At 36.5% G+C, this 22252-nt stretch overlaps 1 protein-coding gene across 5 annotated transcripts in view; it reads left to right on the forward strand.

The window, feature by feature from the left end:
• Positions 1-22252, forward strand: part of esrrb (estrogen-related receptor beta) — an 83535-nt gene that overhangs the window by 19212 nt on the left and 42071 nt on the right. For 4 of the 5 annotated variants that reach the window (XM_067367965.1, XM_067367963.1, XM_067367964.1 and 1 more), the window contains exons 2-3: positions 11442-11863; positions 21418-21534. In XM_067367965.1, coding sequence (XP_067224066.1) covers positions 11455-11863; positions 21418-21534 — 526 coding nt within the window. In that variant the 5' untranslated portion in view covers positions 11442-11454. Of the gene's footprint in view, positions 1-7285; positions 7506-11441; positions 11864-21417; positions 21535-22252 lie in introns of those variants that run through there. The other variant, XM_067367966.1, reaches the window with a different exon arrangement.

Below are 22252 nucleotides of genomic sequence, written 5' to 3' on the forward strand. Positions count from 1 at the left end.
TTTCATTTGCATCCATGAAACTGAGCTCCAAAACAAAACAAGCCCACTTCTCGAACAACAAATGCAATATATTCATGCTAAAGCTGCATTTTTGCTTGAGCCCATCATGACGGGAGAGCGAGGAGCACAGAGGAGTGTGAGAGCATGTCAAGAGTTAATTGAGTTCCTCCTCCGTTTGCTGTTCCTTTATCAGCCCATCAGCTGAGGCCCTCTGACCGACCTGATACTGTGTGTGTGTGTGTGTGTGTGTGTCGTGAACCCAGTGACTCTACAAGACAGAAATATGAAAGGGTCTCTGCATTAGAAGAATGCATATGGCTTTTAGATGTCCTCTCAGTTTCATAAAGAAATCTTCTACATATACATTACTTTTCAAATGATTGGGATCAGAAAGTCTCTTCTGCTCACCAAGGCTGTATTTTATTGTAAAAATTGTGAAATATTATTACAATTTAGAATAGCTGTTTTCTATGTGAATATACAGTAAAGTGTAATTTATTCCTGTGATCAAAGCTGAATTTTCAGCATCATTACTCCAGTCTTCAGTGTCACATGATCCTTCAGAAATCATTCTGATATGATGATTTGATGCTCAAGAAACATTTATGATTATTATCAGTGTTGAGAAAAGTCGTGCTGCTTCAGATTTCTGTGGATTCTTTGATGGATAGAAAGTTCTAAAGAACACCATTTATTTAAAATAGAATCTTTTGTAACATTAAAAATGTTTGTAATGTCACTTTTGATCAATTTAATGCTAATTTAAGATATACACTGAAAAACAATTGTAGAAACAATTGTCACTCAACAAAACCGCAAGTAAGACACTGAATTAAATGTGAAACTGTAGAAACACTAAAAGAGTATTTTCTTGTAAAACTACTCCAATAATCTTTATTTACAACTTTCAAAGCCTTTTTACAGTGTAAAACAAATATTACTGGAGTATGTTTTACAAGAAATACTCTTTCAGTGTTTGTACCTTTAAATCTTACGTTTACTTCAATGTGTTATTTGTGAGATTTACTAGTAAAAATGGTTTCCTACATTTTTTTTTCAAGTAAACCCAAAGTCTTTCAGTGTAGGTCTGAGCAACATGAGTTTATGGTTTAAATAGATATTGTTTGGATGTTCAAAGAGGTGTCTTGCAGAAGTCTTTTCTTTATTGTGACGAAGTGAAACGCTTCAGGAACAAGAACAAATGTAGGGCGGGGCTTGATTTTGTCTGTGGGGAATTGATTGGATGGTTGTGGTTTGCTATTGGTGGATCTCATGTGAGTGACAGGTTGCCCCACCCTCATCATCAGAGAAGAGAAGATGCAAGAGGGAGGAGAAGATATTCTGATTCAAGATTACGAGGAACATGAATTTAACACAATAATGATGTGCACCGATAAATCATTTAGAATAAACACTGCAATATCACATAAAAAAAATAATAAAAACGATCCATTTTGATTTCATGGTGACTCTAATATTCAGATCCATTATTGTTGGGCAGTCTGGGTAGGTTTTCATGTGCCGTGAAGGGGAAGTATCTCGCTCTCGGGTCTATTACAGCACTTTGTTAAGAGTTCAGAGCAAAGCTCAAGCTTTCTGGAGAGCCGCGGCGCGAGATCTTCAGGCTAACTCGTGTCCAGCGCTGTGGCGGGAGTGCAATCATATTACAGCGGCTGAAATTCTGTTAGTATGACCGGCTGGAATCAGATTAGGCCCAAACTGAACATGATGCTTGGTGGGCGACGCTCAGCATGAATTTAAATGGGTTCACGGTGAACAAAAGCAGACGTGAGCGGGATCATCCCGAGGAATGAAAGGGTCCTGGACAGGAACGGCAGCGGGCCGAGGACAGAAACTCGGCTGAGAGATACTGATGTGAACGTGGAGGAATGGGAAGCATTACATTGCCTACATTTTGAAATGAAAAAATTAAATTATATTTCTCACCGGTTCGAATTCAGAACGGAATCAAATGATTTCCTGGCGTTCGTGGTTCATATTCATCAGCTTTATTAATCTGCTCCACAACAAGAGGAATTTAACTTTATCAGAGTTGAATGTGACGAGAGAAACTGAAATAAATACAAAATAATACAAAGGCTATTATTTTCATCTTCTTTCGTTGCACACAATAAACATGAGTCGTCCGATTCACCTGAGAATGACTCTTATCAGATGATTCTTTTAATGAATCAGCCAAGAACTCGCGTGAATCAGAACTCGGTTTAAATTCATCTAATGACTCACTGAATCATTGGGGATCTTAGTTAAGTTAATGTCAGTATTTACTAATACATTATTAAAATCAAAAGTTGTATCTGTTAACCCTCATGCGGTGTTCGGGTCATTTTGACACAAAGAAGATTTTCTTTTTCCTGAAAATGTTAGTTAATGTCATTGCATTTGACTGAAACGTAAGACTTTGTTCACACAGGGTTCTACTTCTCAAATATTTTTTGATAATTTTCGTACTTTTGGGAGAAGGTTTTTCACCTTATCACACTTGTGCTGTTCCCAGTTCCCAGTTTTTGAGTGAAAAAAGTGTTTTTTGTCAATAATTTTGTCAATTTTACAAAAATATGAAAAAATCAAAAGTTATCACACTAGTGTGCTTTAATGTTTAAGCAGGAAATGTGTTTTGAAATGTTTTTATTTTGGTTTTTATTTATTCCAAAAAGACACAAAGTCACACTTGTGATGTTCACGGTCAAACATGACCGGCTTACAAAAATAGTTTATAAATCACTTGTTACACTATTTTATCACCAAATATTGGATTCAGTATTTTTGTCAACTTGTTTTCTTTAAATTAGGACAGGTTTTGTATTTATTTTTGAAAATGAAACAATCAGTGTTCAGGAGCTTGTTCATCGTGTTCACATATATACATGTGGACGAGCAAAAATAAAGGCCTTGGACCTCTGCATGTGTCTATACATGCATACTCGTGCATCTGCGCACACACACACACACACACACACACACACACACACACACACACACACACACACACACACACACACACACACACACACGTTCATGAACACAAACAAACTATTTTGAGTATTACAGGATTTCTTTTGCACAGAGATGAACTTTATCCTCAGATCAGTGAGGCCTACCATCAATCAGTTTCAAAAATGAATACAAAACCTGTCCTAATTTAAAGAAAACAAGTTGACAAAAATCCAATATTTGGTAATAAAAAAGCTTAACAAGTGATGTATAAGCTATTTTTCTCCAGGCCGGTCATTTTTGACCGGGAACACCACAAGTGTGATTTTGTGCCATTTTGTAATAAATAAAAACAAAAACATTTCAAAACAAATTTCATATTTAAACATTAAAGCACACTATAGTGTGATAAACATTGAATTGTTTTTTTTTTTTTCATATTTTGTGCAAAATTGACAAAATTATCCACAAAAAACACATTTTTCACTCAAAAACTGAGGTACATAAGCTCAGATAAATAAGGCCTACGATCGATCAGTTCCAAAAATAAACACAAAACCAGTGCTAATTGAAAGAAAACAAGCTGACAAAAACATTGAACTCAATAGTTGTTGATAAGGTAGCATAACAAGAGATTTATGAGCAATTTTTGCATGCCGGTCATTTTTGACCAGGAACACGAGTGTGATAGGGTTTTCAACACAGCACAAGGGTTAACATTAGTTAATGCACTGTGAACTAATATGAATATTTTCGTTAACTAACATTAACATTAAATATAGCTGCAAGCAGCCTTTAAAGGGCCAAGCACAAAGAAGCAAGCAAGAAGTAAAATCATTAGTAAAATGTAGCATTTTATTTCATATACTTTATTTTCATATACCCATAAATAAGTGTCAAATTTGGTGAAAATATCTCATTTTGTTTAGTTATATACGAAAATAACCCATGCACGACTTTGATTGCATTTTTTTGCCGCTTACTATCAATCGACCTACCTTTATGAATTTCCTACGGTGGTTTCAAAGATATTTGCAAATGTTGTTTTAACGCTAAATCACCACGTCACACAAACCATAAGGCGAATTCTAGCATGTTATGTATCGTTGGACTCAGCAAGGTTCAGGAATCTAAGGAGATGACTCCTGTGAAAATAAGTCAACCACATCAAAAGTTATGAGCATATGAGTATTTGTGTTCACCACTAGGTGGCGCCGTCTCGAAACTTCTCTGTCTCCTTCATGGCATCGTGCTGATGACCCATACCAAGTTTCATAAAGATACGCTAATGCTTTTTATCTACAAAATGCAAAATGGCTGATGCCCAAAAGGGCTGATATGGTAAAATTTGATGACATTCAACTCTGCATGCCCTGAATCTAACAAGACCAGTTTTTTAAATTTTAAAACTGTTTGAAACTGTTTTTTTTTTTTTTGTTTGTTTTTTGGCCAAACTGTTTGAAAGTTATAAGCAAAAATATTATTAGTAAACATAGTAATTGTAAAATAAAAAATTAGCTTTCTCCAGACCAGTAGGTGGCGCTGTGCCGAAACACAGCATGTAGCCTCAGGTCATGCTTTTGATGACATGCACCAAGTTTGGTCAGAATACAGATATGTCCAATTTGGCATAATCTTCTTCGAATTCGTTTGCACATTATTTGAGAATGGTTGGTTTGTCAAAAAGCTTTGGTAACTTTTAGCCAGCATAGTCTGAAGATGATCTGATTTGATTTTCATTAAAATTGGAGCAACTGTCTAGGAGGAGTGCGAAAAAGTAGGTTTTTTGGCATTTGGAATCGGGGGGAAAAAATGTTTCTAACCCTTATGGTTCAAAAGTTATTAGCGTAAACATAAATTAAAATTTGGACAAGTGGTGGCGCTAGAGAGTTTGATCTAGAGACACCAAATTTGCTTTAGTTAATGTTGGGACTGTCCTCTATCAGTGTGCCAAAATTCATAACTTTCCCACAAGCGGCTCTATGGGCTGTCATTGACTCGCTGTGCAGAAGAAGAAGAATGCCTAATAAATGCTGTAAATATATATGGCTCATTGTTAGTCTATAATAGTTAATGCATTAACTAATGGAAACTTATTGAAAAGGATTTTTTTTTAATAATAATAATTTAAAAAAAGTTGTTGATAGTGTTGATTTTCTTTAGTAAAGGTGTTTTGATGTCTTTCTTAAACGTACTAGAGTATTGTTAATGAAATCTTTAAGGAATTGCAGTTGTTTATTCAGTTCAGTCATTCATGTTTATGGACAGTCACATTTAAAGAAAGGCTCACAGAACAGGAGCGTGTATGAATCTATGAGGCTGCTGGAGAGATTGAGCTGAGCGCATGTTTTATATATGAACAGAGAGCCATTCAGACATTTATGCAATTATGCTAAGTGTCACCTTCACCGTGACCTTTGACCCAGGGTTAAGCTCCCCTTGAAGTTTCGAAATAAAGCCTAAATGGAATTGCCCTGTATGCCACTGTTTCTAATATATGGCTGTTAATAAATAAAATGAATGTGCAGAAAGGTGCATATGCATTTATCTTTATTCAGAAGCTCGAAACAAACTGCTTTCACTCTGAATTAAACAAAATAACAGTCTCTCGTGTTCAGCAGCTCGATTCTCTCATGCCAGGCCGTCTCTGTGAAGATGAAATTTGTTCTTAAGTGATTAAAAAAACAAATCTTATAATGTACGGCCTATAGAGGATTCATCTGTACTGCTCTGCATGCATTTTATCTCACGTTTATTAACATCGGTGTTGGTCAAGACTGCAAACCACAGTCTAAAAGTTATTAACACACTTGTCAACTGTGAACATTTACTAGACATAAATCATTTTTGGTAACACTTTAGTTTAGGGTCCAATTCTCACTATTAACTAGTTGTTTATTATCATGCATATTACTAGGATATTTGCTGTTATAAAACACATATTAATACCTTATTCTACATGATCATATTCTACATCCCTTAAAGGGTTAGTTCACCCAAAAATGAAAGCAATGTCATTAATTACTCACCCTCATGTCGTTCCACACCCGTAAGACCTCTGTTCATCTTCAGAACACAAATTAAGATATTTTTGATGAAATCCGATGCATAGCCAGCAATGACATTGAAAATCTCAAGATCCGTTAATGTACTAAAAACATATTTAAATCAGTTCATGTGAGTACAGTGGTTCAATATTAATATTATAAAGCCACGAGAATATTTTTGGTGCGCCAAAAAACAAAACAAAACAGGTCTTACGGGTGTAGAACAACATGAATGTTAGTAATAAATGACATTATTTAGATTTTTGGGTGAATTAACCCTTTAATCCTACCCAATACCTAAACTTAACAACTACCTTACGAACTATTAATAAGCAGTAATTAGGAGTTTATTGAGGCAAAAGTCGTAGTTAATAGTGAGAATTGGACCCTAATCTAACCATTTATTATATTTTTAATATATTATATTATAAAGTATGGTAACACTTTATAACAAGGTCCCATAGTTAACATTAGTTAATGCATTCATTAATATTATCTAACAACATTTGTTACAGTATGTATTAATCTCTATTTATGTTCATAGTAAGTTCATGTTAGCTGTGGTTCATTAAATAATACTAACAGATTCAACTTATGTATTAGTAAATATTGAAATTAACATGAGCGTAGATTAATAAATGCTTTAGAATGGTTTTGCTTTATTTCATGTTAATTAATATAATTAACTTATGTTGACAAATATAAACACTGTAAAACAGTTGACACATATATGAATATATATATATATATATATATATATATATATATATATATATATATATATATATATATATATATATATATATATATATATATATATATATATAGAGAGAGAGAGAGAGAGAGAGAGAGAGAGAGAGAGAGTGACTAAAAGCACATATCATGTTTTGTTTTAATGCAATGAATATTTCACTTTCTCTCAATCACGTGGAGTTGTGGAGGGGAAAGTATCGTAGATGAACAGCTGGTGGTTCATTGTCTTCTGCGAGTGTTTTCTTTAGTGAGTCTGAACTGAATAACATCGATCAGATTGTCATTCTTACACTTCGACTGCAGTTCTTCCAGCGTTATTTACTCACCAAAGGCCTTTAGCTCTCGGCGAGTGTTAGTTTGGGATTTCTCCATGATATCCAGCTAATCTTTCTGCAGTGTCCAGGACACAACCGTCACACACTCTCTCTGACAGAGGCTTTTTTCCACAAGGTCAGTGTTTTAACAAGGAGCTATTTTTTATTATTTATTTTAGCCGTTAACCTCTCTGTGATGTTCCAGAGGTGGCGGCACCTGCCGCAGCATTGAATATACATGACACAAGAGGCTGCGATGAGATTTCATTTGACACGCTGACCCCATCTCCATGGGCACGGGAAACCAGGGCGAGAAAATAAGGTTGACCTTCGACCCCTGACCTTGAACCCAGCATCACCCGCACTTACAATTAAATCAGTCAGAGAAGCAGGCTGTCTGAAGGAAGTCCGCGCTTCACTGACACCGCTGACTGCTGTTCGTATTTCTCTTCTGATTTCAGTTTCATTATATAATTTACTTGTGTTCTGTGGTGATTTTTGTTCTTTAAATGGAGGACTTTACACTTTTAGAATTAAAAAGCTTTTTTGTTACTTTAAATTAAATATATAAAAATACTTTTTTTTTTTCCAGCTAACTAAATTTAAACTTAATCCTAATTTTACTTAAAATAAAACTGAAATAAAAATAATAAAAAAATACAGACATATTTAAACTTTAGTTAAAAAAAAAACTTTAAAATGGAAAATATAAATAAATTCAAATATTTTTTATAAACTATAATAGTATGTCAGTGATACTAGAAGTAATAAATACTGATTATTTCACATGCACAAATAAAAAAAAAAAAGTATTCAGTTCTGCGTGTGGATTTACTTGTTATTTCAAGCTAAATAAAACGTTTATTATTAAGAATTTATTTAAATTTAATGTGATTATAAGATTGATCTTGTTCTGTAATGGTTGTCAGTACTTTACAATTAGAATGAGAACAAAAAAATATGTATTTCTATTTTCTGTTTATATTACATTGATACTGTTATATTTTAAAATAGAAATAATAATTCACACTATTAATAAACTCTCAATGATATAAAATCAGAGATGAAGCCTGACGACGTGATTTGTATGGGATCAAGGGAAGCTCTGGCCGCCATTCCTAAAACAGCTGTGCGTGACCCCGTCGTGACCCCTGTAACGCTCATTATTTATAGGCTGGGTGACATAAATAATGCTCTGTCTGTTTCACATGTTTTTGACGGTGCTGTCTGTAACAGCGAAGCATTAAACAGACTTCCTGCAGAACACTTCACTTGAAGCCTTTATATATGATGCATTATAGAAGTATTTTTAATGCAGTAATTATGCATTGCATGATCTCATGAATAACTGTAAACACAGTTATAATACATTAAAGTACTATTATAATCTATTCATTGTTACACCTTTAGAAATAGTGCATTAATGACATACAACCAATTTCAGATGCAACAAGGAATCTGCTAATGCATTTTAACTTTGGTTACAAATATTTATGAAAATATATAATGCATTACAACATCTACATAAAGGCTTCAAGTGATGCTGAACTTTCTTCTGTTTATTGTGGCCTGAAATATATTATTCTGCAGCTATTCTCCAATATTGTTTGTCACAGTATTGGACTGATTTGATTTGCTACAGCAATCCTAACATCTATAAACATGAAGAGAAATATAAGTGTCAGATAAGCGTCAGTGGTATTTGTCTTGATATGAGATGAAATTCACTTTGAATCTGGTCTTTAATATTTATTTTTTAAGGACCATATTCAAAGATTGCACAATGATTCATATTTGAAATCACGATTTCTCGATGAATTAGACAATCATCTGCAGTACTGGCCCACTAGTTATTTATCCTGCAAATATTGTTTTAATTTGGCATTTCCATTACCTTGGATTAGTAACATGTCTATATATGCTTGGGGTTGCCAGATATCAAGTGTTTAAATCCCCCAATCAGAGCTTTTCTCTGGATCCATTTGCTTCATGTAAACACTGCAAGTGTGATACAGCCAGTATGTGATCCTTCACAAGGTTGTTTGACTAAATGTTTGACTTTGTTGTGACTAAATCTGCAAGCAAACTCTAATAAAACTCTAATAAAACCAAACATGAATCTCAACTATATTCTCTGCAATTGTGGTTGCTGAATACACGTGTGCAACCTCTGTGCTACTATACAAAGTAATACATTATTTGGAAACACTTTATTTTACAGTGTCGTAGTTACACGTTACTACATGTACTTACTGTAGTAATAACAGTAAATTATGCATAACTACAAGTAACTAACCTTAAACCAAACCCTAACCCTAATTGTAACTCTATAGTAAGTACATGTAGTTAATTAATATTACTCAGTATTTATTTGAGTAATTACAATGTAACTACGGCACTGTAAAATAAAGTGCAACCCATTATTTTACAGTCCTGTTCCGCTTGTACATAATACATACTTATTATAGTAATCACAATAACTGAGTAATAACTAGGGACTAACCCTAAAATAATCTCAACCAATGCAGTTACCTTATATCACCCAGTACTTGTCTTAGGTAAGAATACTGTAAGAGCATGTAGGTGCACGTACTGTAAAATAAAGTGTATACTAAATATTGAATAGCATATTTTGAAATTGGAATGAATATTAATGTAACTTTATCTTTGAGAGAAGCTTTTTGAGGTTGTACCAGTTTCTTAAGGTGGAGAGTAAAACTTATTTTTCTACTCCAATTCATTTTTGAAATATGATCTTTTACACAGTTGCTGTAATAACTTGTTTTCATGACAAATTAATTTGTCAAACATATTAAATAATGAAGACATTACTAACAGGTAAAGTAAATATAATGAATATATAAGCTAATATAGTGCATATATTTAGTGAAATGCTCCTCTAGTGAACTATCAAGCTGTGGACACTGAATGACTGACCTGAGGTGAATGTCATGCTACGTGAGATATTATTCTCAAGCTGATTTATTGATGTCTTTCCACGGTTGAAGCATTGGTTGAGAGATTACACGTAAACATATCTATGCATAGATCGTCTCTTCTTCTTTTGCGCTTTTTCCTGTTGTGGTGGTTATCAAACTGCGTTGTGTATATATATATATATATATATAATGTTGACATTCTCTTGATTCGTGCTCACGTGAAAGTGCAATAATTGCAATAATGAAAAAAGAAATTTCTAAAATGACGACAATAATGATTAAAGGGCATTCACACAATAAATAACTTTAAAGTCCCCCTGTGGTGAAAATCAGGTTTTTAATGTTGTTTATATGTCTATGTGGTGTTTTTAATATGCTTTAAGACAAACCATGTATAAATTCATAAGTCAACACCATTGCTGAGTATTTTCTCTTTTAAACTGCAGTGAACTTAAGATAATCTCAAAAATGTGTTTTGAGATTGCTGGTGGTTCTGATGTCACAAACACATTGTAACCAATCATGTCAATGTGAGGGCGGGGTTTAGCATATCATTAACTATGACCGCTCTGAAGCAGGAGAGTCTCAAGAGAAGGTTATCCCAGAATGTTTTTCTGTTGATATGAAAAATCGTGTAGATTTAGCAATATGGCGGGTATATGATGAATATTACGAAGTTAAAGTGTTTGTAAGGATACTGATTGTTAGAAGGCAGCTGTCCGACTCGTGAATGGGAACATGGTTTGTGTAACATTAGCAACACATTATTAGCTGTTTGATAACGTAGTCAAGCAAAAGGCTAATCATATTAATTACCGTCATGTGTCCGATGCTGGAATAATACGATACCATTGTGCATCAAGAAGTTGACCGAGTGGATCTCTGAGCTGGTGTGAGCGAGTGGAGGCGGGGCTAATTTGCATATCAATTGATCCTCGTATACTAAATGTTGTAAGGGTATAGAGTTACATTCAAGCTATTTTAAGACATGAAGAATTTTTTTTCACAGGAAAAAATGTTTAAATATGTCATTTTGGTGATTTGGTAAAATTATTGACTACAGGGGGACTTTAAAGATAAAAAGAACATCATTAAGAGTTCACACCAACCGCTTTAAATGCTCCATGGATTCTGATTGGCTGTCAATGTTTTTATAGTTCATCAGCTGGAAAAAAAATAGTTCTGAAAGTGATTCATTTCTCTGTATCGTTATAGTTGTGGTGTGGCCTTCACTATTCTCATAGAATGAGAGAATCATTATAGTTATCATCCTTTGATGGTCCCATTTTAACCATCGTTCAGCCCTATTCCTATAAATGCACCGCATGAATTAAAATAAATTACAGAATTATAGAAATTGCACCTGATTGTTAAAGTGTTGATCTGGCACCACATCGGCCGTCCTTCACCTCACGTCTCTGTCTGTCTTCCAGGCTGCTGAACAGGATGGCCGCTGAGGAGCGGCACATGACGTCCAGCTGTGGCTCCTACATCAAGACAGAGCCCTCCAGTCCGTCCTCTCTGGTGGACACCGCCAGCCACCCCAGTCCCGGCGCGCATTCGGACGCCAGCGGCGGCTACGCCAGCGCCATCAACAGCCACTCCAACGGCCTGGACTCTCCGCCCATGTTCACGCCGGGCGGGCCGCTGGGCGCGGCGGGGAGCGCCTGCCGCAAACGCTACGAGGACTGCTCCAGCACGCTACTGGACGACCCCGGCTCCATCAAATGCGAGTACATGCTCAACTCCATCCCCAAGCGCCTGTGCCTGGTGTGCGGAGACATTGCGTCGGGGTATCACTACGGCGTGGCCTCCTGTGAAGCCTGCAAGGCCTTTTTCAAGAGAACAATACAAGGTATTCCTTCTCCATGTGTTCTGTGTTGGCGGTCTGGAATAATTATGATTTCTGTAATTCTGCTCCCCAAGACTGCATTTATTTGATGTGAGACTTCAACACAGTACTCAAGTCATATTTGTATACTGTAGTGGGCTCAAAACACCTCTCATATTTTCATATAAAGCAAAGCAAATATGTCACTTATTCTGAGAATGAGAAACGGTGGCCAACTGTCGATAAAAATACATTGTGCGTATTGACATATCGTCATGACTTGGACATGGTAATGTATGGTGTGGCGCCAGCGCTGACGTTCTAGTAATCAATCCATCTGATCACCTATACGAGGTTTACAGTTACAGAGACATATGATCAGGTGACCACACTGACCAGAAGGGAGCGGATGAAATAGCCGTCTCTTCTCACTACGGCACAGAATGGATGAAGCGCTTCACATGGCCAGATTTTGACTAATGGTGTAAGTTCTGGTCCATATTGTGCTTTATTTTGGACAATAGCTGACATGTTATACAGGAAGAGACCGTGTCAGGCCCGTTCACACCAAGATCTATAACTATAAAGATAACGTTATTAGCGTCCACGACAGAGGACGATATCGTTCTGTTTATTTTAAGTGTGCGCTGTAGTTTTGTCGTCTGCCTCTTTAAATGGATAGTTCACCCAAAAAATGAAATTTTACTCACCCTCAAGCCATCCTAGGTGTATGTGACTATCTTCTTTCAGACGAATACGATCAGAGACATATTTGAAAATATCCTGTCTCCTCCAAGCTTTATGATGGGGAGTGTGTTTTGAAGCCAAAAATAAATGCATCCATTGATCATAAATATTATCCATACGGCTTCAGTGGGTTAATAAAGGCCTTCTGAAGTGAAAGGAAGGGTTTTTGTAAGTAAAATATCCATATTTAAAACTTTATAAACTAAAATAACTAGCTTCCGCCAGACGACCGTATGCATACTCCACAAGTCGACTTGACGTGATGTATGACGCAGGATGTAGGAGTATCGTAAGCCTCTCACGGTTCAAACAAATAGAGCTGTGCAACAAACTCTAGCTCCTCTTCTCTTATTTCGAAATCCTCTGACATTTCTCTGTAAAATTTCTCGTTTTAGACTTCTAATTCTAATGCTCTATCCTCTGCGCTTCTGCGTTCATCATTGCGTCAGGCATCTGGTCAGGGGTTACTGTTTTGCCGCAAATCGATGCGTACGGCTATCTTTCGGCAAATATGGATATTTTTCTTACAAAAATCCATAGAAACCTTCAAAACACGCACCCCATTCACTACCATTATAAAGCTTGGAAGAGCCAGAATATTTGTAAATATATCTCAGATTGTGTTCATCTGAAAGAAGGATGGCTTGAGAGTGAGTAAATCATGGGTTAATTTTCATTTTTGGGTGAACTATCCCTTTAAAGCATGATGGATTCTGATTGGCTGTCAATGTTTTTATAATTAATCAGCTGGAAAAAAAAAAAGAGACACTAGCATGGTGGTTTCTGCAAACGTATAAAAACAAGTAAAATGTAGCATAAATATGCAAATTTCCCTGAATTTCGGTCGCTCCAAAGCAAGATTATTATAGTTTACTAAAACACAAGCCTTAAAAAACAACAACAACAAAACCCCGCATAAACCCCCCCCCAAAAAAATAAATAAAAATAAATAAATAAAAACTTTCATTTCAAAAATTTCATTCAAAGCAGAGAGCGGATAGAGAAGTTATTTTGTGAATAAATATGGTGCTCTCTGTGGAGGACTGTGACAGTCTAATGCAGAGGTTTCTGTCGTGCGTCGTGATGTTCAGGGTCACAACAGACGAGCAGCAGCGCACTGTCATATCAGACTGACACACAGTTTGTTCTCAACCAGATACTGATCACGTGAACTTCACTGTGTGTGTGTGTGTGTGTGTGTGTGTGTGTGTCAGAGAGATACAGAGAGAGAGAGATGCTGAGCAACACCAGTCATGCTGCTCTGATATTATAAACCTTTAGCATTTTATTACATAAAAACCCACATTTCCCAATGCTCACATTCATGCAAACATCCTCCTTCAGCTCGTGTCTTTCTGCTGTGAAATCTGCACTGATTTTATCAAGTAAACGTGAGAATAATTTGAATATTGTTAGTAATATTTCAACTGGACTGAAGCAGCTTCGGTTTACTTGATTATCCAGACATCATTTTATAGAAAAATCATGAATATGATCATCATCTTTTGCTGAAGGTTTATTTGTTCATCTCTCAATCATCATTACGTTGCATTGCATTATATGTTTTAAAACTACATATATGTTTATGCATGTTATGTTAGTATCTGCTGTAGTGTTAGTCTTTACAGCGTTAAAATAAAGTATGAAGCATGAATTATGACAGTCTCCTCTGAATCTCCACAGAGATTTCTGCCCATCAGTGACACAAACACAACATTAAAATCCCCAAACTTTCACGGCCGTCAGGTGTTTAAACACTCGCGGTGTGCGTTGACATTGGCCGCATTGTATCAGCTTTAAACAGTCTATGTACCTTTGTGAAGGCAAATAATCACAACTCGTCCAAAACGCTTCTATTTGCGCTCACCGTCTCCACTGTTGACGAAACACGAGCGGCGTGCCTCAAGTCACATATTTAGAGTCTGGCCTTAAAAACACAGACAGACGCACAAAAGCGCTCGCGACGAGACACTCGAACGAACGAGCAGAATTAAGAGGAGGAGAGTTACACGAAAGAAAGAAAGCGCCCCCCCCCCTCCTCACTTTGTATTGTCAGATGGCAATTTCCCCCCTCTGTCGTTCTGTTCTTCCTCTTGGAGCGCTGCCTGTAATGGAGCTAATCTAGAGCCGTTTGTCCGAGCCACAGGAGTTTTGTCAATAACAATCAGCGTTCAGCAGGAGTAATTAAGGCCGAGCCTTTTCATTAGGCCGGGGGGAGGGGCTTGTCTCCGGGGACGACCGGCGCAATTAGAAACGCAGGCACGCGTCGCCGGGTAATTTCAGCCGTGGACGGGAAGGAGGGGAAGAAACGGAGGACTTTCTTTAGATTGAAGAGGGACTCGTTTTTTGTCTTGTGCAAGAGCCGGACGACTAATGGCATAATAAGCAGACGAAAGGCTCTGGAAGAACGAGGGAGGATTTAAGGCAGGAAGAGACAAGGGCAGGTTGAGATAACAAGAGGAGGAAGAATAGGGCAGATGATGAGCTTTTGACAGAAGACAAGAAAAGAGGCATAAGAGATGTGGATTAGATGTGATTAAGTAAGTAAATAACAGGGTTTCCATCCCGGCTCTTAATGCAAGAACAACTGCTGAACATGTCAGACCCAACAGGAAAAGTTCAGACAAACTGCATAAAATAAAGGTGGTAACACCTTACAATAAACCAGCTATCTAGGAACATTTTGCTAACGTTTATTGAATGTTTTTCTTGGTTATGTGAACGTTAAGGGAATATTCCATTTTATCATTTTGCAAACATTATGTAACCATTACTTTGGAATGTTCTCTGAACATATTTACATATTTAACTACAGTATATTAACTAACAATAAAAAATACTTCTAAAGCATTGATTAATATCAGTTAATGTTAATTCATTTATTAATACATTAATGAAATCACAAGTTGTTTCTTATTTAACAATAAACTCCAACCAATATGCCCATATAGGTCATTTGTCACTTTCCTGAAATACGACCCATAGGAGCGTTTACTAAAGTTGCGCCCCTATCGACAACAGGACACTTTCATTTTAATGCATTGTTCCCTTTTAACTGCATCTTATTTCGGGTTTCGTGTAGCTCAATTGGCAGAGCATTGCAATAACAATATGCAATCATGCGATCATGGGTTTGATCCCAGAGAACACACGTGCTCATAAAGAATAAATGCACTATAAATCACTACGGTTAAGTTTAGGGGTGGGGTAGGTGTAGTCATTAATAAAAAATGAGTTTTGCTAAATGGAAATAGGACAAATGGCGTAAAAAGTCCACACATTGCATTTAAATGAACACACATTTTGATTGGTAATGCAGTCATACGTCATTTCATGACGACAGACATAACACGACACTGTCATTATTTTTACGACAGCTTGTTGATTTTTTTAATTATTATTCATTAAAATTATTAATAAATGTTCATTTATTAAACATATTAATAAATGTTAATTTTCAACATATTTTGTGTTCATTTTAAGCAACCAATACAGTATTTTTTAAGCAATAGTTGAGTTAAATAAATCTATCCAGCAGGTTGGTCAAACATTTAACCCAATCGCTTTGTTTGTCCATTTTCAACCCAACTTGGGTTGTTTTTAACCCAACATTTGCAGGTTGTTTAATGTTAGCATGATTTTGCTTTCACTAAAAGCGTTCAGTCAACATTCAATTTTGCTTTGTTTATTTCGACCCTCCACCAAACACATGGTGATATTTCCCTCAGTCCGGTCTGAATTAACGTCATCTCCGCTCACCGTCCGTTCATGACCGCTGCGACCCACCCGACACCTCCGTGAGCCTCTTCCTGAGCCCGTTCTCAACACAGGTGTAAAGTTGTATGGAAGCTCCTTCTCTTTCTTCTATGAAGTAATGGAGCCTGACAGGAAGCCTGTAAAAGTCAGTTTAGATTTTGATGAGGAAGACCTTCCATTTTACTGTAATTTACTTACTTGACCCGAGTCTCTCCCCAAACCATGGCCTGGCACCGCTCCTGAAAAACCATCAAAGAAATTACAGCAGATAAATGTTGAGAAGGTCTTCTCCAATCCCAAGACTCTTTATTTTAAAAATACAACTTTTATTGGACTTCTGAGCAGATCCATTCTGAAACTGAAGCGATTGCCTGCTCGTCTTCCATATTGCATCATTCCTAAGTGTCGCCTCTTGATTACAAATAAACGTTTCAGGAACAAGAACAAATGGCTTGATTTTGTCTGTGGGGAATTGATTGGATGGTTGTGGTTTGCTATTGGTGGATCTCATGTGAGTGACAGGTTGCCCCGCCCTTGTCATCAGAGAAGAGAAGATGCAAGAGGGAGGAGAAGATATTCTGATTCAAGATTACGAGTAAAGGATTAGTTCACTTCAGAATTAAAATTTCCTGATAATTTACTCGCCTCCATGTGATCCAAGATGTTTGTCTTTCTTTCTTCAGTTGAAAAGAAATGAAGGTTTTTGATGAAAACATTCAGGATTTTTCTCCATATAGTGGACTTCACTGGGGTTCAACGGGTTGAAGGTCCAAATGTCAGTTTCAGTGCAGCTTCAAAGAGCTCTACATGATCCCAGACGAGGAATAAGAGTCTTATCTAGAGAAAACATCAACCATTTTCTAAAAAAAATAAACATTTATCTACTTTTTAACCACAATTGCTCATCTTGCACTGCTCTGTGATGCTCCACGCATGACGTAATCATGTTGGAAAGGTCACATGTGACGTAGGCAGAAGTACCACGGTAGAGCAAAAAACTCCCATCTCATTTTCTCCTCCAACTTCAAAATCGAAACTGACATTTGGACCTTCAACCCGTTGAACCCCAGTGAAGTCCACTATATGGAGAAAAATCCTGGAATGTTTTCCTCTTAATTTCTTTTCGACTGAAGAAAGAAAGACATGAACATCTTGGATGACATGGAGGTGAGTAAATTATCAGGACATTTTAATTCTGAAGTGAACTAATCCTTTAAGCATAAGGTCTGTTCCTCATTGCAGATTATTCAAACTGGTCCAGACAGGAAGAGGTCAGAATCATCTGCGATCTGGACCGGACCTGATGCCGAGAGTAAGAGCCATCAGTCTCCCGATGGAACGGTGGCTTGACTTTTCCACACACAGAGTGCCAATCAGACAGCCGAGATACGCTTACCAACACTGCAATTCAAGACGTATCCTGCCGTAATGATCCCACAGGGACGCATCCCAGAATAGGAAGTTTCAGCCTTTCCTTCTCCAGAAAATATGATAGGATAAATGAGCAATGAGTCTCTGCTCGCTCTAGCTGTGGGAAAAACAATTCATGAGTCGGAATGTGGAATCGCACAGGAAATGTGTTTGATTAGGGCTGTTTAGTTGCTCGTGACAACAAATGGGAAAACAGGAAGAGGCGGAATCAGACTCTATCACATTCGTTTTCACACCTTTATTTACCCCAAACCCAAAGAGATCTGCTACATTTGCATACTGATTTGTATAACCCAGATAAAAGGGTGAATTTCTAATTATTTAATACATCTTGGGACCCTCCGCTTGATCTGTGCAATAATGTTAACATAATTGCATAAGTTGGGAATGGGGGATGGAAGCGTTTGTGGAATATTTCAGAAAGCAGAAGAAGGCTGATGATCTACACGCTCTGTATATGAGGTTACTGACCTGTTCAATTATATCTTTACAGTACTGCATCATTATTATCTCTACTAATCCACTGCAATAAATAAAGGCATACATAATGAATTAAATAGGTAAGATTTGTTTCTAAGAAACCTTTAAGAAAGCTTTACAGCAGTGATGCTGATAGATAGAAAATAGTTCAACTGCAGACAGGCTGATCTTTTGTAAAAAAAAACAAAACAAACAAAAGAAACAGAGATAGATAGATAGATAGATAGATAGATAGATAGATAGATAGATAGATAGATAGATAGATAGATAGATAGATAGATAGATAGATAGATAGATAGATAGATAGATAGATAGATAGATAGATAGATAGATAGATAGATAGATAGATAGATAGATAGATAGATAGATAGATTCCATTGTTTTTTGATGTGAACACGAGCAAAAAGGACTTTGACCATTGCTCTCGCGTCGTGCATTAACAGCAAGCCAAAGAGGGCAAGGTTTCAAATAAACAATGCATATGCATTTTAAACACTCCATTATATTCTTGATCCATCCATGCAATAAATGCACGTTTTTGGATTAATTTTAACTACTCATCATATGACCCATTTTAGTATGCGCCGGCGGCCAAATGACTCTTTAAAATCAATCAGAGCTGTAGAAATGTATATATTAATATTTACAATAATTTAAGATACAACACCCTGTAATTCGCACCTTGATATCACGCAAATCTTTCTGCCTGTTTTGGCTAGTTATTGTCAACCTCTGCTTTTCCGCCGCACACTGAAGTGCGTGAGTATATAATGCACCTCTTTGGTTAATCAATCACATTTCAGCGCAAACAGACTTTTACGATATGGACTCGACAGTAATGCAACAACATGTCAGTAACTGTGTTCATTCTAATGCCTGATCTGATATTAATGATTCATGTACAGTCACATGATCTTTGTGTGTGTGTCAGTAAATCAAACCAGTGACTAAACGCTCAACTTCACCTTGCTTCTCTTAGTACCCTCTAAAAAATACTGGGTTAAAAACAACCCAAGTTGGGTTGAAAATGGACAAACCCAGTGATTGGGTTGTTTTAACCCGGCAGTTGGGTTAAATGTTTGTCCAACCTGCTGAGTAGTTTTGCTTAACTCAACTATTGTTTAAAAATTACAGTATTGCTTACTTAAAATGAACCCAAAATATCTTGTAAATTAACATTTATTAATATGTTTAATAAATTAACATTTTAATTTCATTTTAGATTCATTTTAAGTCAGCCATATAGTCATTTTCAAACAATAGTTGGGTTAAATAAAACTACCCAGCAGGTTGGGCAAACATTTAGCCCAACAGTTGGGTTAAAACAACCCAATCGCTGGGTTTGTCCATTTTCAACCCAACTTGGGTTGTTTTTAACCCAGCATTTTTTAGAGTGTAGGATGAAAATAATCTGTTATTTAAACTGTGATTAAATTATATATAGAAAGTGATCAAAGAACGCTCCCTTTACAATTGCTGGAGCTGTCAATCAAACATCAGTGACTGAGTTCTGGACTCGCACCAAAACTCCCGTTTTATTTAATGAATCTCTTATTTGCATTGTGTTTGCACTGTTAGTTACGATGAAAGCATTAGTTAGTGTGCAGAAATTGAGTTGCAATGACGAGATCACTGCTTTCATGAGCTCAACAACGTGATCGACTACAATGATCATCACTGCAACCTTTCATGCCACGATCTAAATATAATGCTATAGATCTTGATTCACGATAAGTTAATCTTGAGAGCTGTAATAGTAAAAACATGCTAAAAGAGAGAGTAATAATTAGCTATTCATATTCAAACATGTCAGCCAATCACAGCAGTGGGCGTTTACACTGAAGTCTCACAGAGACACGCCCCTTAAATCAGAGCGCATTCAAATCAGGGTAGGAAAAATGTCTTTTATTTCAAAATTATGACCATTTTTGTATGTAAAAGCATTATAAGTGCAATAAAACAATGTCCTTTAAAGTCGTCATGAAATGGAAGTTGTTTTCTTCTCTTTTGTCTCTATATATCCGAGTGAACACTTCTGGAACAAGAACAAATGTAGGGCAGGGCTTGATTTTGATTGGATTGGAGTTGATTGGATGGTTGTGGTTTGCTATTGGTGGATCTCATGTGAGTGACAGGTTGCCCCGCCCTCATCAAAGAAAAGAGATGCTGCAAGAGGAAGATATTCTGATTCAAGATTATGAGGAACAAGAATTTAACACAATGATGATGAGCACCGATAAATCATTTAGAATAAACACTGCAATATTACATTACATTTTGATTCCATGGTCACTTTATATTGATTAAAAGTTACACACTGTCATACAGTGATAAAGTTCTTTTTCCGGTAAATCCCGGTGGTATCCTGCACTCGCTATTATTTTCCTCCGCTGTACAGTATGTTTTTATTCACCACACCGTCTTCAGCGATCAAGACAGCCCTGAATAAATTGAGCGAGCGCATAGACATTCAAACCACACGCTCGCACGAGAACAAGAGCGCTGTCTGCCGACTGTCATTCTGCATTTAGGCTTCTCTCCTGCCATTACCCATACATGTCCTAATTGAAATGCCTCGCCGCAGTTAAATGTACATGGACACAAGCAGAATGGCAGAGTATATCAAGCACTTTGCCTATTGTTACTCTCACAATGCGACTCAAACGGCTCTTTTATTGTGCAGGTATCAAGCGCTGAAGCGCTCAGCTTGAATAATGTATCAGTAGCTGGTTATATTCTCCATGTAAATAGCGAGCGGCCCGCGCCGCAGCATAAGCGGCCTCGGTTTCGTTACGTGAAGCGCGCATGCTGCCGAAAATGCGCTCTGAATTTGTGAATGTAATTTGGTGAGCTGTGATTTGAACAGAAGCGTCGGGATCTTTTGTTTTGAATCTTGTCTCATCTGTTTTGTTGCCTCATGTTTCTTCATCTCTCCAGCACACGCTGTCCCTGTTCTGCAGTGTCTCACGGCCACAAGCAATTTATCAAATTGAGTAAAAGATGATTTTATAAATAAAGTGATTTATAGAGTCTTCTTTTGATGGCTTTGATGGATGCAGTGCGGCGCTGTAAAACTCTCCTGCATTAGCTTGTTTTGGTTGGGTTATTTTTGGACAGCGAGCAGAAGAAGTGCCTCACGCTCTCTTCTCTTTGTCTCCCGCCAGGTAACATCGAGTACAGCTGTCCGGCCACCAATGAGTGCGAGATCACCAAAAGAAGACGCAAGTCCTGTCAGGCGTGCCGCTTCATGAAGTGTCTGAAAGTGGGCATGCTGAAGGAAGGTGAGGAGCTCCACTGGGTTTTAAAAGGACAGATGTCTCTTTCGCATCAGAAGGATGGAGAAATGCATGCTTCTGAAAGGGTCGATCACTTCAGTTTACTTAAACCTCTTTATCAATTTTTGTCCCAGGGTTATTATAGGTAACTAAAACCATAAAAAAGTTACTTTAAACAAAAGAATTAGTAACACTTTACAATAAGGATTCATTCATTGACTTTAAAATGTTTTCTATGACATTTATAAATGTTAATGTTAAACATTTACTACGTTATTAAAATTAAACATTATGTCAGTTAATATTATTTAATAAACAGTGTTTTTATATATTTTTTTAACAATAATTTTGGTAACACTTTATTTTAATGTCCTTGTTACACGTTACATGTATTTACTATAGTAATAACCATAAATTAGGCATAATTACATCCTATTAACCCTAAATCCTACCCTAACCCTAAAGTGCATGTACTTAATTAATATCATTCAGTATGTATAAATATAATTACACAGTAATAGGGACACATTAAAATAAAGTGTAACCATAATTTTTATTTACTATTATTTTAAATATATTTTTTAATATATTTTTACTATCTAACATCAACAACAATAATGAATAAACACAATGTAACAAATGTATGGATCATTGTTAAAGTTAGTTAATGCATTAACTAATGGGACCTTAATGTGAAGTGTTACCAAATAAACTTTAAATGAAA

This window comes from Chanodichthys erythropterus, chromosome 18 (assembly GCF_024489055.1).
Source record: "Chanodichthys erythropterus isolate Z2021 chromosome 18, ASM2448905v1, whole genome shotgun sequence".
NCBI lineage: Eukaryota > Metazoa > Chordata > Actinopteri > Cypriniformes > Xenocyprididae > Chanodichthys > Chanodichthys erythropterus.